Source organism: Trichomycterus rosablanca, chromosome 11 (assembly GCF_030014385.1).
Source record: "Trichomycterus rosablanca isolate fTriRos1 chromosome 11, fTriRos1.hap1, whole genome shotgun sequence".
NCBI classification, from domain to species: Eukaryota; Metazoa; Chordata; class Actinopteri; order Siluriformes; family Trichomycteridae; genus Trichomycterus; species Trichomycterus rosablanca.
The window spans coordinates 14,199,437-14,213,031 of record NC_085998.1 but is presented as its reverse complement, the minus strand read 5'-3'; the positions used below and the strand labels follow the sequence as shown (position 1 = coordinate 14,213,031).

The 13,595-nt window shown below is 38.8% G+C and overlaps 1 protein-coding gene across 2 annotated transcripts in view; it reads right to left on the bottom strand.

The window, feature by feature from the left end:
• Window positions 1-13,595, bottom strand: part of luzp2 (leucine zipper protein 2) — a 198,054-nt gene that overhangs the window by 10,426 nt on the left and 174,033 nt on the right. For both annotated transcript variants that reach the window (XM_063004499.1, XM_063004500.1), the window contains exons 5-7: window positions 10,895-10,957; window positions 10,739-10,801; window positions 8,832-8,894 (exon numbers count right to left, since the gene is read on the bottom strand). In XM_063004499.1, coding sequence (XP_062860569.1) covers window positions 8,832-8,894; window positions 10,739-10,801; window positions 10,895-10,957 — 189 coding nt within the window. The remainder of the gene's footprint in view (window positions 1-8,831; window positions 8,895-10,738; window positions 10,802-10,894; window positions 10,958-13,595) is intronic.

The window sequence follows — 13,595 nt, the reverse complement described above, 5'->3', positions numbered from 1 at the left end:
ATAAAAACACTGAAATACAATTAAAAACAGTGAAAAATCTATAAAATAAAATACAATACAATAAAACCTGCTTTACTTCTTTATTGTTTCCTTATGCTTCTTAATTAGTGAAAAGAACTTATGGGCAGTAATAATTAAGACATTCTTTTAATACATTAATTCACAATAAGCTTCTTATTTTTTTTAACGATAAGTGTTTTAGACTCTCGGAAAAGCTGATTCTCACAATTTCTCAGAACCTCGAGCTGTAACGTTTAAAAGTGAAACAGTGAGGAAAATCCAGATAAACACAGATACATGTGGAGCTTTCAGAATGAATTTGACGGTTATTCCACACAAATGCAGATTCGTCTTGTATTCGCACTTTGATGACGTTTTACAGCACCGCTCAAGCCAAGTGCTGAACAAAGCAGAGTTGAGTTTAAGGGTACAAATTTTGTGACGAAGGGTGTTGAGTTTTCAAGATTTTGAGTTTAGGGGACATTGAGTTACAAGGTACCACTGTGTTTATTATAGTTTTAGTACAAATTCAGAAAAATGTCAAGAAGTACAAATTACACGCACTCTTCTCATTGTTGTAAACCTAAAGGGTATGCTACAGTAAGAAGAAACCACTTTTTAGTCTCAGCATGGCATTTTACAGAAGGAGATAGGATTTCCCATGATGCACCTAAAAGCCTATCTCTGATAGAATCTCACATGACATTGATGCACAAAATCATGTGGCGCTGCCCTTCTGAATCTACATCACTGCTGTGCATAAATAAATACGTATAGCATTACACTAATTATGCTAATACTCTTGACATTCTGACTGCAGCTGATTCTAAACTTTCAGTAGTTGCTAATTATACAAACCCCAAAATGCATTAAATAATTATAATATGCAATAAAAAGGATCTATGATTTGATAATTCTCTTAAATCTTTATTCAACTGACCATCCATTCCACAATGAGCAAGTGAATAGGTAACTTGTGAGGGAATCATGATTGGGTATAAAAGGAGGATCCAAGCAATAATTGTTGTGATTTTATAACAGTACAGTGGTACCTTGAATATATTTTAGGCTTATGTAAGATAATGGGGTTGTTTTTGACACTTATGCACTGAAAATAACACAAATCTAATATAAAAACACATAATATATACAGTATATAACAATAACAATGGATATAACAATGCACCACAAGACAGTTAAAAATCGGTGCACATGTGCCACGATTCAAATTGGTTATTCATTTAAGATGAATTGATATTCACTTTAAACAGCAGAGGGCACTGGTGCTATTCACCTCACCTGGTTGACGGCACTTCACAAAGTTGCCAGGTAGGGGATTTTCCAGCCACATTTATTTATGTGAGGATACTTAGATTTGTTTTAAAATTTAATTTAAGTTTTTTTACACAATAAGCATTATTTGGCATAGTTTGTACCTACCTTAGAAATAAAAGGGCATTAATTATTTAGATTAATAAAATTATAAGCACAAACACAGTATTTTATTTATTTATTTTTTAAAGAAAAATAATAAAAGGAAACTTTGTCATAATTTGTCTTTAATTTCATTTTGTATAAAAAAAATCTGGAAAAAATCGTATCGTAAACCCAGTATCGTGAATCGCATCGCATTGTGGGTAGAGTGTACAGTTACATCCCTAAAAAACACAGAAATATAAAGCTGATTCTTACAATTTCTCAGAACCCTGAGCTGTAACACAAGTTTAAAAGTGAAACAGTGAGGAAAATCCAGCTAAACACAGATACATGTGGAGCTTTCAGAGTGAATCTGACGGTCATTCCACACAAATGTAGATTTGTCTCATATTAACACTTCGATGACGTATTACTGCACCGCTCAAGCCGAGCGCTGAACAAAGAGACTGTTCATTTTTTATTTAAAATGAAATAGATACAATTTTAAAAAACTAACTGAACACGTTGAGTTTAAGGATAAAAATTTCTCAACAAAGGGCGTTGAGTTTCAAAGATTTTGAGTTTAATGGAATGTTGAGTGTGCATGACCTCCAGCAGCAGTTCATGAGAAACCATCAGGCTACTGTGATAAATATAGTTAGCCACATAGGCTCTGAGGTACTTATCATTGTCACTAAACACAATCCGCCGCTGCATCAAGGAAAGCAAACTGAAACTGTGTTACGCAAGAAGAAAGTCATACATCAATTCTACACAGAAATGCCACTGAGCTCTCTGAGGAAATGTCTGCTTTGGTCAGATGAGTTCATGTTTCAGCTTGTTATCGAGGAAAACAGACATCGAGTTCTCCATGCTAAAGATAAAAAGAACCGTCCAGACTGTCGGTCAGTGAAAATATTAGAAGTATACACTGATCAGCCATAACATTAAAACCACCTCCTTGTTTCTACACTCACTGTCCATTTTATCAGCTCCACTTACCATACAGAATCACTTTGTAGTTCTACAATTACTGACTGTAGTCCATCTGTCTTTGTTAGCCCCCTTTCATGCTGTTCTTCAATGGTCAGGACTCTCCCAGGACCACTACAGAGTAGGTATTATTTAGGTGGTGGATCATTCTCAGCACTGTAGTGACCCTGACATTGCGGTAGTGTGTTAGTGTGTGTTGTGCTGGTATGAGTGGATACAGCAGTGCTGCTGGAGTTTTTAAACACCTCACTGTCACTGCTGGACTGAGAATAGTCCACCAACCAAAAATATCCAGCCAACAGTGTCCTGTGACCACTGATGAAGGTCTAGAAGATGACCAACTCAAACAGCAGCAATAGATAAGCGATCGTCTCTGACTTTACATCTACAAGGTGGACCAACTAGGTAGGAGTGTCTAAAAGAGTGGACAGTGAGTGGACACAGTATTTAAAAACTCCAGCTGCTGTGTCTGATCCACTCATACCAGTGTCAGTGTCACTGCAGTGCTGAGAATCATCCACCACCTAAATAATACCTACTCTGTGGGGGTCCTGACCACTAAAGAACAGCATTAAAGGGGGCTAACAAAGCATGCAAAGAAACAGATGGTCAGTAATTGTAGAACAACAAAGTGCTTCTATATGGTAAGTGGAGCTGATAAAATAGACAGTGAGTGTAGAAACAAGGAGGTGGTTTTAATGTTGTGGCTGATCAGTGTATTTTGTCAGTGATATAAAGGTTATATGTAGAGAATTAAGTTAAAGATGCTAGTATTTACTAAAGTTTATACAAGGTTCAAACTTTTACTGAAATTATGTTTAATAAATTGCTTTATTTGCTGCTTTTAATTGTCTGCAACTAGTCGTTAGGGAGTAAACACTACAAATATAAAAGGCTTAATGACAAATAAGGGGCTTGATCTTTGCTCAAATAATTGTCATATCTTCAGACAAAAACATATTGTTTTTTAGCATTGGCTGTATTAGTGAATCAAGGGCAAAATCACCTATTCTGTTTCACACCTTTTAGAAGACACATATAATTATTTTCCACCAGTAAAGTGCTGGTGCTGGTTCCTGTGAACTAGCAAAAACAGGCCAGTGGTTCCACTAGTTTAAGAGCCCAATGATTACGTACGTGGATGTAAAAGTTCCAATATCCGGAAACAGAAGATGGAAGACACTGTATTAACAACATGGTGGCATGTGCTCTTCTTTTACAAATGTAGCTTCTTTCTTTAAGGATAAGTCAAACTGTCCAAAATCAACCTTTTCAGCATTCATGTGCAGCACACTTATTATGCACCTTGATGTATCCTTGTGAGGACCATCCTGCAACTAATGGGTTTGTTTCCACCTCTGACCACTGATGATTTATTACTGCTGTTTTTTCTGCGATTCTCTTGCTTTTAGTTGTAAATGGCTGAAAGGTGGGAATACAACCCCCCAGTACAGCTCCCCTCTCCCTTCCCCAGCCATTTCAGCCACTTGCATCACAGGTTCGCTGGTTCCAGACCAGCATGAATATGGGGCCAGAAGAGCACCATTTTTTCTGGCTGAAAACCTGTGATTTTGCAGTGGAAAAGCACCAAACCATTCAGGATATAGGCACCACCATGAGCACCAATGCCAATGGAAAAGTGTTAACAGTAACTGATAGCGGCAAGATTCTGAACACCCCGGGTTCGAATCTCAGCTATGTTACTGGTCGGCTGCATGCCATCTAGCTGGCACAATTGGAAGTGATTGCAGCTGTAACCTGTGATTTTGCAGTGGAAAAGCACCAAACCATTCAGGATTTAGGCACCAGCACCAATGCCAATGGAAAAGTGTTATTAGTAACTGATAGCAAGCGAGATTCTGAACACCCCTAGTTCAAATCTCAGCTGTGTTACTGGTCGGCTGCATGCCATCTAGCTGGCACAATTGGCAGCGATTGCAGCTGAAAACCTGTGATTTTGCAGTGGAAAAGCACCAAACCATTTAGGATGTAGGCACTAGCACCAGCACCAGCACCAATGCCAATGTAAAAGTGTTATTAGTAACTGATAGCAGCGAGTTTCTAAACACCCCGGGTTCAAATCTCAGCTATGTTACCGGTCGGCATCATGCCATCTAGCTGGCACAACTGGCAGCGATTGCAGCTGAAAACCTGTGATTTTGCAGTGGAAAAGCACCAAACCATTCAGGATTTAGGCACCAATGCCAATGTAAAAGTGTTATTAGTAACTGATAGCAGCGAGATTCTGAACACCCCGGGTTCGAATCTCAGCTATGCTACTGGTCGGCTGCATGCCATCTAGCTGGGACAATTGGCAGTAATTGCAGCAGACACAAATTGGCCACCGTGTCTGCTGGGTGGGGAAATGACCGGACCAACTGGGTCAAACGCTGTGCAAAGACCCTGGTTAGCAGACCGAGGTGCCTGTGCAGAAGCACGAGCGTAAAGAAGGGGTCTGCTAGGACTGCGCACGCGATGGAGGGCACACGAGCAGCAATATACCCTCCTTGAACGCAATCAGGGATCCATACCAGCGGAAGACAAATTGATTATGCTAAATCTGGAGAAAAGGGGAAAAATGCATTTAAAAATAGTACCCGATAACACAGCTAAGATTCAAACAAGGATCTCTGAGGTGGTGGGTTAGCGTAATAGACTGCTGCACCACCTGAGCTCAATCAAAAATAGCCACACACAATTCAGTTGCTGTAAATACTTGTTCAATGATTAACCATTAATTTACACAAAAAGGGTTAGAATAATGTAAAACATTATAAAGTCTTTGAGCAAAGTTGATGTCCTAATATTAACCCCTCAAAAACACCATCAATGAGTCAAATGAGTTAATAATCACCAAATATGGTTCATTTGCATTGTTTATATGTTGTGACTCATATTAATTGACATCAGTCTGCTAAAAAATGAATTAAAAGAATTAAAAAATAATTAATATAATGTATCCCAACACAATAGCAATGAATAAAGCAAAACAGCGCTCAGACAGACCAACTTTAATAGCTTAATCAGTAATACATTACCACAATTACAAGAGAATATAAAACTTCACTAATTGCTAATCAGAAGCATAATTTTACAAGAACGATGTCGTTAAACAGTAATTATTAGTTCGTACATCATGTTCCACCTGACATTTAACAACTGTGACGCCTGTGTCAGTGCTATTAAACTAATCTAATTTATTAAGGGTTGTATCTCAGTCGCATTTTAAAATGCTGAGATGCTTGTGAAAGAACGCTGCAGTGATTCACTACTTTGAGTTAAGTATGTGACCTTGCACCACATGGGTAAAAAAAATATATAAAAAATAAATAATTGACTGTACAGTGACTTATCATGGTTGCAGTACAAAAATAAGACAATTAATGAAATTCAAAAAGGGTTTTTAGTGAGTGTCCAGATTACAGGTGTGTCAGTCGTAAAATGAATGTATTAAATAAACAAACTAAATAAATAAAAAGAAAATGAGTTTCACTGGGAACAGCCTTAAAACATGGCAGAGTATTGTAAACTGGACAAACAGCATTAATGGAACAGTGGTGGTCAGAGCTCACAGAATGTGTAACAGAACACAAAATTGAATTAGCCTATAGACTATAACCATACACCGATCAAACATAACATTAAAACCACCTCCTTGTTTCTACACTCACTGTCCATTTTATCAGCTCCACTTACCATATAGAAGCACTTTGTAGTTCTACAATTACTGACTGTAGTCCATCTGTTTCTCTGCATGCTTTGTTAGCCCTCTTTAATGCTGTTCTTCAATGGTCAGGACTCTCCCAGGACCACTACAGAGTAGGTATTGTTTGGGTGGTGGATCATTCTCAGCACTGCAGTGACACTGACATGGTGGTGTTGTGTTAGTGTGTATTGTGCTGGTATGAGTGGATAAGACACAGCAATACTGATGGAGTTTTTAAACACCTCACTGTCACTGCTGAACTGAGAATAGTCCACCAAACAAAAAATATATCCAGCCAACAGTGCCCCGTGGGCAGAGTCCTGTGACCACTGATGCAGATCTCAATGTAGGCAAGCCGTAGCCTAGTGGTTAAGGTACTGGACTAGTAATGGTTCAAGCCCCACTACTGCCAGATTGTTGCTGTTGGGCCCTTGAGCTAGGCCCTTAACCCTCAGTTGCTCAGACTGTATATTGTAACTGCAATGTAAGTCGCTTTGGATAAAAGCGTCTGCTAAGTGCCGAAAATGTAAATTAAATGAATTAATGCTGTAGTGGAGGTTTTACTTCTTGAAAAGTCTTTGATATTAATATATTGTTGCAGGTATCCATTATATTGTCCTCCCCCTATATTTTTATTACTCAAAACTGAATTGTAAAATACCTCAGACTGGCTCCCAAGTGTCTTCTTAACAGAACTCACTAGAGTCCTTAACTGGAAATCCCTGGAGAGTTGGCGTACGTTGTCAGAACATAAAGAGATGGTGAAAACCTGTTCTACCCTCTATTACGCCATGAAATTGGAGCTCTCTGGCCAAAAATATTGTGTATTCAGTGTTGACAAGGAGCCAGTGGGAATACTGTGACAGAGGCATTATGTGTTGACAGAGAATTTGCTGAACGAAATGATTCCCAAAGCTAAAATAGCACAGATTCTTTATGTGGTTCACAAGGGTGGTGAAATTATGGAAGGGCTGTTTAACAATGTTTCCAGCTACATTACCCTAATCAAGCAGATCATTTACTGTAGCACTCACCTCATATCCTTTTTATTACCTAGCCTTAATGCTCCTTTTCAATTCAGTTGGATATTAGTGAGGGCACAGGGCACGGCTCGAGATCTAATTAACTATTTTAACATTCCATCTGAGAAAAGGTAAAATAGTTCTTCCTCCAAACTTAGTTTATCAGTGTATTAAGTTCCAAGAAAACTAAATCCTGGTAGGGGAGGTTTCATAAAGTATAATAAACATTTACTGTGTTGTTAATGACTTTACATTTATTGAAATACTATTAGGTAGTTGGTCAAAGAGACAACAAAGGAATATTAAATATTTAAGCTTGTTGCTGTATTATTGGCTTACAGTTATAAATAAGGTGGCTAGCAAAGAATGGTGTTTGTTAGTTATGTTAATGGCATTTTAATTAAGTAACATTAATTTAAAAGTTACTGGCCATGTTATTAAACATAGAATGCCTTTATATGTCATATATACACCAATCAGCCATAACATTAAAACCACCTCCTTGTTTTTACACTCACTGTCCATTTTATCAGCTCACTTACCACATAGAAGCACTTTGTAGTTCTACAATTACTGACTGTAGTCCATCTGTTTCTCTACATACTTTTAAAGCCTGCTTTCGCCCTGTTCTTCAATGGTCAGGACTCCCACAGGACCACTACAGAGTAGATATTATTTGGGTGGTGGGTCATTCTCAGCACTGCAGTGACACTGACATGGTGGTGGTGTGTTAGTGTGTGTTGTGCTGGTATGAGTGGATAAGACACAGCAATGCATATGGAGTTTTTAAACACCTCACTGTCACTGCTTGGACTGAGAACAGTCCACCAACCAAAAATATTCAGCCAACGCCTCCTCCGACCCGTGCGCAGTCCTAGCGAACCCCTTCTTTACGACTGTGCTTCTGCACAGATGCCTCTATCTGCTAACCAGGGTCCTTGCACAGCGTTTGAAGACCCCACCCACTTTAGTCCGGTCATTTCCCCAACCAAGCAGAAATGTTGATGTTGCTAGATGTTGCCCAGCCAACTGGTAGCAGAGCAGACAATATCTAGCAGAATGCTAGTGGAATATCCCGCTGCACCAACTGGGCGACTCGGTAACTGTATTTTTTTTTTACTGTTTCATTTTTACTAATAAAAAAACATTTAAGGAAAAAAAAAACAATTAGTGATTATTAGACTAGTTAAAATAAAATTCTATTCGACACGTGCAACCAACTGCATGCTAATAAACCAGCTAAGTCTAAAATGTAACTATTTTGCTAGCAATTGTACGTAGTTAATAATTGGCTACGTACCTTCAAACCTACAATTATTCTTCATGTAGAATTTTAGCATTTCTCAACCAGATTGACCTAGAAGTCTTAGGAAAAATATGGTTTAACATCATGTCGTGTGCTTAAAACACATGTGCATCTATTGGTTTTAATTGTTTTACTGCAGTAAAAAACTACACAGTCACAGTCCACCAACACTGGTCTACTTGTGAGCCAAAATCCATCAGAGGTGAAGTAAACAGTAAACAGTAAACCGTGCAGCAGCCCTTATTAACTGGTCTTACACAAACCAGAACTCACGAGATCAGAGACTCAATTACGAGCACAGTTAATGTCAAATGAACTTTCAAGGTCACTGGAAAAACATGTGCAAGCTGCTCAGGTACAAGGATGAAGTGTTATTTTTGGCACTTACCTTGAAAATTAAATCCTTTTTGCCGTACCTCAGCTCTTTCAGCTGCGCCTGGATTCTTTTAGACTGTTAAAGATAAGAAATATGAGCATGTAGTTATAAAGAGTAAGCATGGGTTTTAATTTACAGAGCAAGTGAAAAGATAAACCTTCAGCAAATATATACACCGATCAGCCATAACATTAAAACCACCTCCTTGTTTCTACACTCACTGTCCATTTTATCAGCTCCACTTACCATATAGAAGCACTTTGTAGTTCTACAATTACTGACTGTAGTCCATCTATTTCTCTGCATGCTTTGTTAGCCCCCTTTTATGCTGTTCTTCAATGGTTAGGACCCCCACAGAGCAGGTATTATTTAGGTGGTGGATCATTCTCAGCACTGCAGTGACACTGACATGGTGGTGGTGTGTTGGTGTGTGTTGTGCTGGTATGAGTGGATCAGACACAGCAGTGCTGCTGGAGTTTTTAAATACTGTGTCCACTCACTGTCCACTCTATTAGACACTCCTACCTAGTTGGTCCACCTTGTAGATGTAAAGTCAGAGACGATTACTCATGTATTGTTGCTGTTTGAGTTGGTCATCTTCCAGACCTTCATCAGTGGTCACAGCACACTGCCCACAGGACGCTGTTGGCTGGATGTTTTTGGTTGGTGGACTATTCAGCAGTAACAGTGAGGTGTTTAAAAACTCCATCAGCGCTGCTGTGTCTTATCCACTCATACCAGCACAACACACATTAACACACCACCACCATGTCAGTGTCACTGCAGTGCTGACAATGACCCACCACCCAAATAATACCTACTCATCTCATATTTGCACTCTGAACATGTCAAATTTAAGGAAAATGTCGAGTTTAAGGGTACAAATGTCTCCACGAAGGGTGTCAGGTTTCAAATATTTTGAGTTTAGGGGACGTCGAGTTACAAGGTGAAACCTAAAACCTTTTTTCACAAAACATCTGTAGCACCTTTATTTAGTATTTTGTAGAAGCCCCTTTGCAGCACTAACATCTGTGTTATTGGATATATCTCTACAAGCATTGCACACCTGAATTTGGGCAGTTTATCTCATTCTTCATGGCAGATCTTTTTAAATGGTAAGTATCTTTAAAGTACCACCTTAAAGTCTCTCCACAGATGTTTAATGGGGTTTATGTCTGGGTTTTAGCTGGTTTGATTTTCATTTAATCAGGTCAGAACATTTTTTTTTCCTCATAAGTCTTTTCCATGCTATTTAGCAAACTCCAAGTAGACAGTCATAATGCTCTTTACTTAAAAGTGGCTTTTATCTTGCTACTCTGCTATAAATGCTTGAATTACTGAGTGCTCCGGGAAGGTTCAAGTTGTGCCTTGCATCATGCAATACAAAATGATGGAGCACACTGTGGCCCTGGTAACACTTATAATAAAATATATAAATATATAAAATTGTATATAGTGTGTTATATCCTGATCTATGACTTGCCACAAGAGCTGGAGAGTTGGGTTCAAGTAGATCTTTCCACTTGATTACAGGATTCAGTTCCATTCAGCCTCAACAGCATTTGTAAGGTCAAGTCATATTTATACATTTAGTTTGGCTAACCCAAACACAACACAATCAAGCTTCTCCCATGGCCATTTCAATCCCCTGATCGAGACTGCCCAAAGTTCTAGGTCCTGTCTTGTTCTTTATGGGGTTAATTTGGGCCATGAAAACTGTTGAGTGAGATGAGGGGAGTGAACAAGACAGGACCTAGAGCTTTGGGAGAGAATCTGTAAAGAATGATATAGACGAAAACTGCTGTGCTGATTTATTGGCGAAGAGAGATCTACAAAGTATTAAATGCAGGGGTGTCAATAAATGTTGGTATTGATTATTTATTGATATGAGGTTTAAATACCACTGTATTAACTCTTACCTCTTCAGCATGTATATCACAAAGTTTATTCCCAGAGAGGAGTTTATTCTTTAAGCTTTTATTCTGTAAAGAAAATAAATGACAGATTATTAAAAAGGTCCTTTATATCAGTGCTTAAGGTTCTCATGCAGGATGTTTATACTTTAGAAGCTCTACCTCCTGCTGTAGGTCTTTGATGATTTTGGTCTTTTTCTCCATCTCCATCTTTAAAAACTTGATCTGTATCAAAACAAAATATGATTAATCAGCAGTGTCAAGATTTTATGTATTGTGAATTATCACAGGGCGGCACGGTGGCTCGGTGGGTAGCGCTGTCACCTCACAGCAAGAAGGTCCTGGGTTCGATCCCCAGGCGGGCCGGTCCGGGTCCTTTCTGTGCGGAGTTTGCATGTTCTCCGCGTGTCTGCGTGGGTTTCCTCCGGGAGCTCCAGTTTCCTCCCACAGTCCAAAAACATGCAAGTGAGGTTAACTGAAGACACTGAATTGCCCTATAGGTAAATGGGTGTGTGTATGTGTGTGTGTGTGTGTATGTGTGTCTGCCCTGTGATGGACTGGCACCCCGTCCAGGGTGTTACTGTGTGCCTTGTGCCCATTGAAAAGCTGGGATAGGCTGCAGCACCCCCCACGACCCTAACTGGATAAGCGGTTAAGAAAGTGAGTGAGTGAATTATCACAATACATAAAAAGCATAATCATGAATAGATGTTTTTAATTGTTGTTGTTTGTGTTTGTTGTCAAATAGTAGTAAAGATTTAATCATCATCTTAAGATGCTCATGAAAACACAAAAACATCTTAACCCCAAAGACAAAACTGGAGTTGGGCCCTTACAGACCTTTTATATTGTTCATTGGTGTGTAATACTGTTGTAAAACAGGTAAGACTTGAAGCTTCAAGATCTGTTATCAAATGTATCTAAATTATGTTACGTTTTTACAATAATGTAATCAGTATGCTGATGTACTCTTGTACTCTTGGTTTGAACTCTGTTACCTTGATGCATATTACTAGAAAGAGTAGCATAAATACCCAAATTAATATCCATTCTATTTTTCAAAAGCCAAAGGTTACAAGAGCGCTTATAGCTCTAGAGATAAGCTACAAAACCAATCAAATACCAATGATCCTTATTAAAGATTCACTGTGAATATGGCAGCTTTCCCCCTGTGTTTCGGCAGGTCACTGACGAGAGATTATATAACTTCTATTTATAACAGGATCTGCTTTTCCTTTCTGTGAATAAAAAAAGCATTTCTATACAACAATTTAAAAAAATAGTATAATTAAATAAAACACATTTGATCAGCATAAAAACAGACAGACAGAGAGGTATTTTTCATGACAAAGATAAAAATTCCAGACTATTTTTTCACAGTCTTTCAGTCTGAGATGAGCTTGGGCCCAGATAACGTGGCATTTCTGCATTAACTTATGCATGTATGGCTTTCTCTTTGTATAACAGTGTTTCAGATAACAGTTCTGTAAGCAGAGGTGGACGGTGTTAAGTAATGATGATTTTCCAAAGCACAACTGTTTCTCATGCAATGCAGTCTGAGGACTTGAGGGTCATACACTTTTAACAGTCATTTCTGCTTTGCCCTACAGATTGTGATTTCTCCAGATTCACTGAATCTTTGCACAATATTCTGTAGAGTAGATGGTAAAAGACCTGAATAATTTGCAATTTTGATCCATCTTTAGAAATGAAACGAGGATCCACTAAAGGATCAGTCCTTATTTATTGTCGCCACATGTTACCAATTCACCTGCTTATTCGCAATGATTCAAAATTATGTAACTTAAATATCCTATACACATTTTGCCAATATTATATTAACAACTGACAACCAATTTGTCTGCCAAAACTTTTACAATGGAGTTGTTGCAGTGCTACAGGCTATGGTAGCAAAAACATTTTCAAATGTTTAGGCAGTAACTTGTCAATATCTTACTGTATTGTAAGTTAATATAGGCATATACACCGATCAGCCATAACATTAAAACCACCTCCTTGTTTCTACACCCCCTGTCCATTTTATCAGCTCCACTTACCATATGGAAGCACTTTGTAGTTCTATAATTACTGACTGTAGTCCATCTGTTTCTCTACATACTTTGTTAGCCCCCTTCCATGCTCTATCTCAATGGTCAGGACTCTACCAGGACCACTACAGAGCAGGTATTATTTGGGTGGTGGGTCATTCTCAGCACTGCAGTGACACTGACATGGTGGTGGTGTGTTAGTGTGTGTTGTGCTGGTATGAGTGGATCAGACACAGCAGCGCTGATGGAGTATTTAAACACCTCACTGTCACTGCTGGACTGAGAATAGTCCACCAATCAAAAATATCCAGCCAACAGTGCCCCGTGGGCAGTGTCCTGTGACCACTGATGAAGGTCTAAGATGACCAACTCAAACAGCATCTACAAGGTGGACCAATTAGGTAGGAGTGTCTAATAGAGTGGACAGTGAGTGGACACGGTGTTTAAAAACTCCAGCAGCGCTGCTGTTTCTGATCCACTAACACACCACCACCATGTCATTGTCACTGCAGTGCTGAGAATAATCCACCACCTAAATAATACCTGCTCTGTGGTGGTCCTGTGGGGGTTCTGACCATTAAAGAACAGGGTGAAAGAAGGCAAAAAGTTAAGTAGAGAAACAGATGGACTACAGTCAGTAATTGTAGAACTACAAAGTGCTTCTATATGGTAAGTGGAGCTGATAAAATGGACAGTGAGTGTAGAAACGAGGTGGTTTTAATGTTATGGCTGAAAACCATTACATAGTGACAAAATAAGCAGTTAAATTTACTTGGCTGTTATGTGCAATATGTGCAATAAACGTGTGGTAGATT